Source organism: Gavialis gangeticus, unplaced genomic scaffold, assembly GCF_001723915.1.
Source record: "Gavialis gangeticus isolate Ggan-Ray unplaced genomic scaffold, GavGan_comp1, whole genome shotgun sequence".
Classification (NCBI taxonomy): Eukaryota; Metazoa; Chordata; order Crocodylia; family Gavialidae; genus Gavialis; species Gavialis gangeticus.
Genome location: NW_017729004.1, coordinates 50,537,722 through 50,539,454, shown reverse-complemented (window position 1 = coordinate 50,539,454; position 1,733 = coordinate 50,537,722). Strand labels below are relative to the sequence as shown.

At 38.8% G+C, this 1,733-nt stretch overlaps 1 protein-coding gene across 1 annotated transcript in view; it reads right to left on the bottom strand.

The window, feature by feature from the left end:
• ADAM22 (ADAM metallopeptidase domain 22) overlaps positions 1–1,171 on the bottom strand; it is a gene marked incomplete at its 5' end in the record, with an annotated part of 236,452 nt that extends 235,281 nt beyond the window's left edge. Inside the window, one exon of the mRNA XM_019508374.1 lies at positions 1,068–1,171. Coding sequence (XP_019363919.1) covers positions 1,068–1,171 — 104 coding nt within the window. The remainder of the gene's footprint in view (positions 1–1,067) is intronic.
• Positions 1,172–1,733: the final 562 nt, after the last annotated feature.

Below are 1,733 nucleotides of genomic sequence, written 5' to 3'. Positions count from 1 at the left end.
ACACACACACACACACACACACACACACAGTGGCATTTCATATTAAACACAGAAAAACACGGATTTTGAGTTTTTTAATCTGAGAACTTGGGAATTTTTTTTATCACAGAATTTGGGATTTTTAAACAGAGAAAACCAGAATCCCAGTTGATAAGTTTATCACTTTTACTGAATACTGATAAGCTTGTAAATGAAATATGATATATTAATTTAATATATAAGGCTAAAATGCATTATATTTGAGGTCTTACAATGACACACTGTTCTCAAACATAAATTTATTCACAGAAACTTCACTCTCAACCAGTCACCTTATTCTTTTTTGACAGCTAGCTGTAAATGTAATTAGTGGATCACTAATACAATATATGGGGGAATTAAAAAACGTACAGCTACCAATTTTCAGTAGCTCCTTGTTTTTACATCCAGTGGGTCTCCACATGGGCACAGCAATTTGCCTGCACACTATGATTTGCAGGATTGCAGCCTAAAAAAAACGTAGCTCTTGCAAACTGTAATTAACACTAAGATTCTTAGTGAGTAGCAATATTGGAAAATATCCAACTATACAGAAAGATATGACCAAACAAGAAAAAATGCACTACAGTATAACCTCATAAATCCGGCACGCTCAGGACCAAGCAGTTGCCAGAAATTTGAAAACGATGGATTTTTTAAACCAGCATGGCAGCCGGTTGTGGAGCATGGGGGGCAAAGGGTAGCAGAGGCTGGTCCCAGAGCAGTGGCCACACACAGAGTGGCGGTGCAGGTTGGCAAATGGCAGTGGCAGCTGCCATGTGCAAGCTTCCCCTCCACATCCGGGAGGGCGGGGGCAGTGGTGGAGTGGTGGCCGGTCCTGGAGCAGCAGGGGGAAGTGCCGGATTTTTGATAATTCCGGATTTTTGGTATATGGCTTTATGAGGTTATACTGTATTTCAAAATACAGAATACACAGAATACAGTCATATACATGGAAATCGTGCGCATGATATAATAGTGCTTGTGGACCCCTGTGAGGATTGGCGTCACATTGTATAAACGTAGGAAGAGAGATGGACAATACTTACTGGTTTAGTGTTACATCGAGAATGAACGATAACCCAAAAGCATCAACCTGGAAGCTGGCTCGAGCAACGTGAGTGGACTGCAATATCAAAAAGGTTAGAACAAATTAGTGTTTAGGTCCAAACTATACCATATAGATTGTTAAACATAATAAAGCCAGAAATAAATATAATTTGCTAAATATTGAAGTACCATTAGCCAATCAGAATTCTTACTGAAATGACATAACAGTGTCAAATTGTACTGAGCAAATGTATTTTTTCCTTAGGCTACTATTCTTATTATAACATCTGTTTTTATTGCAGCAGGATGACCAAAAACAAATAAAAAGAGAATAAGTGCTTTCATAATAATCTTAACTTCACAAGCCATTCTCAGAATTAGCTTCTCCAGAGAGGAATTATCTTTGAATGGTAACCAACTGGGGTTCTACCTCTTGTATATCATCTCCACATTGAACCACAGGACCTGTAGTCCACAATTCCTTTCTTTGGAATTCACATTCTGAGCAAGAATGTAAAACACAAGGTGGCTTTCCCTGGCTAACTGTCTAATTTACCTCTGGATCTGAGTCTGGAGGCAGGACTTCTGGAAAATAGTGATATCTACCAATATGAAACACTCTTTTGGTTGGACTGTTGTGTTATGTTCCGTCCTCAGAGATACTG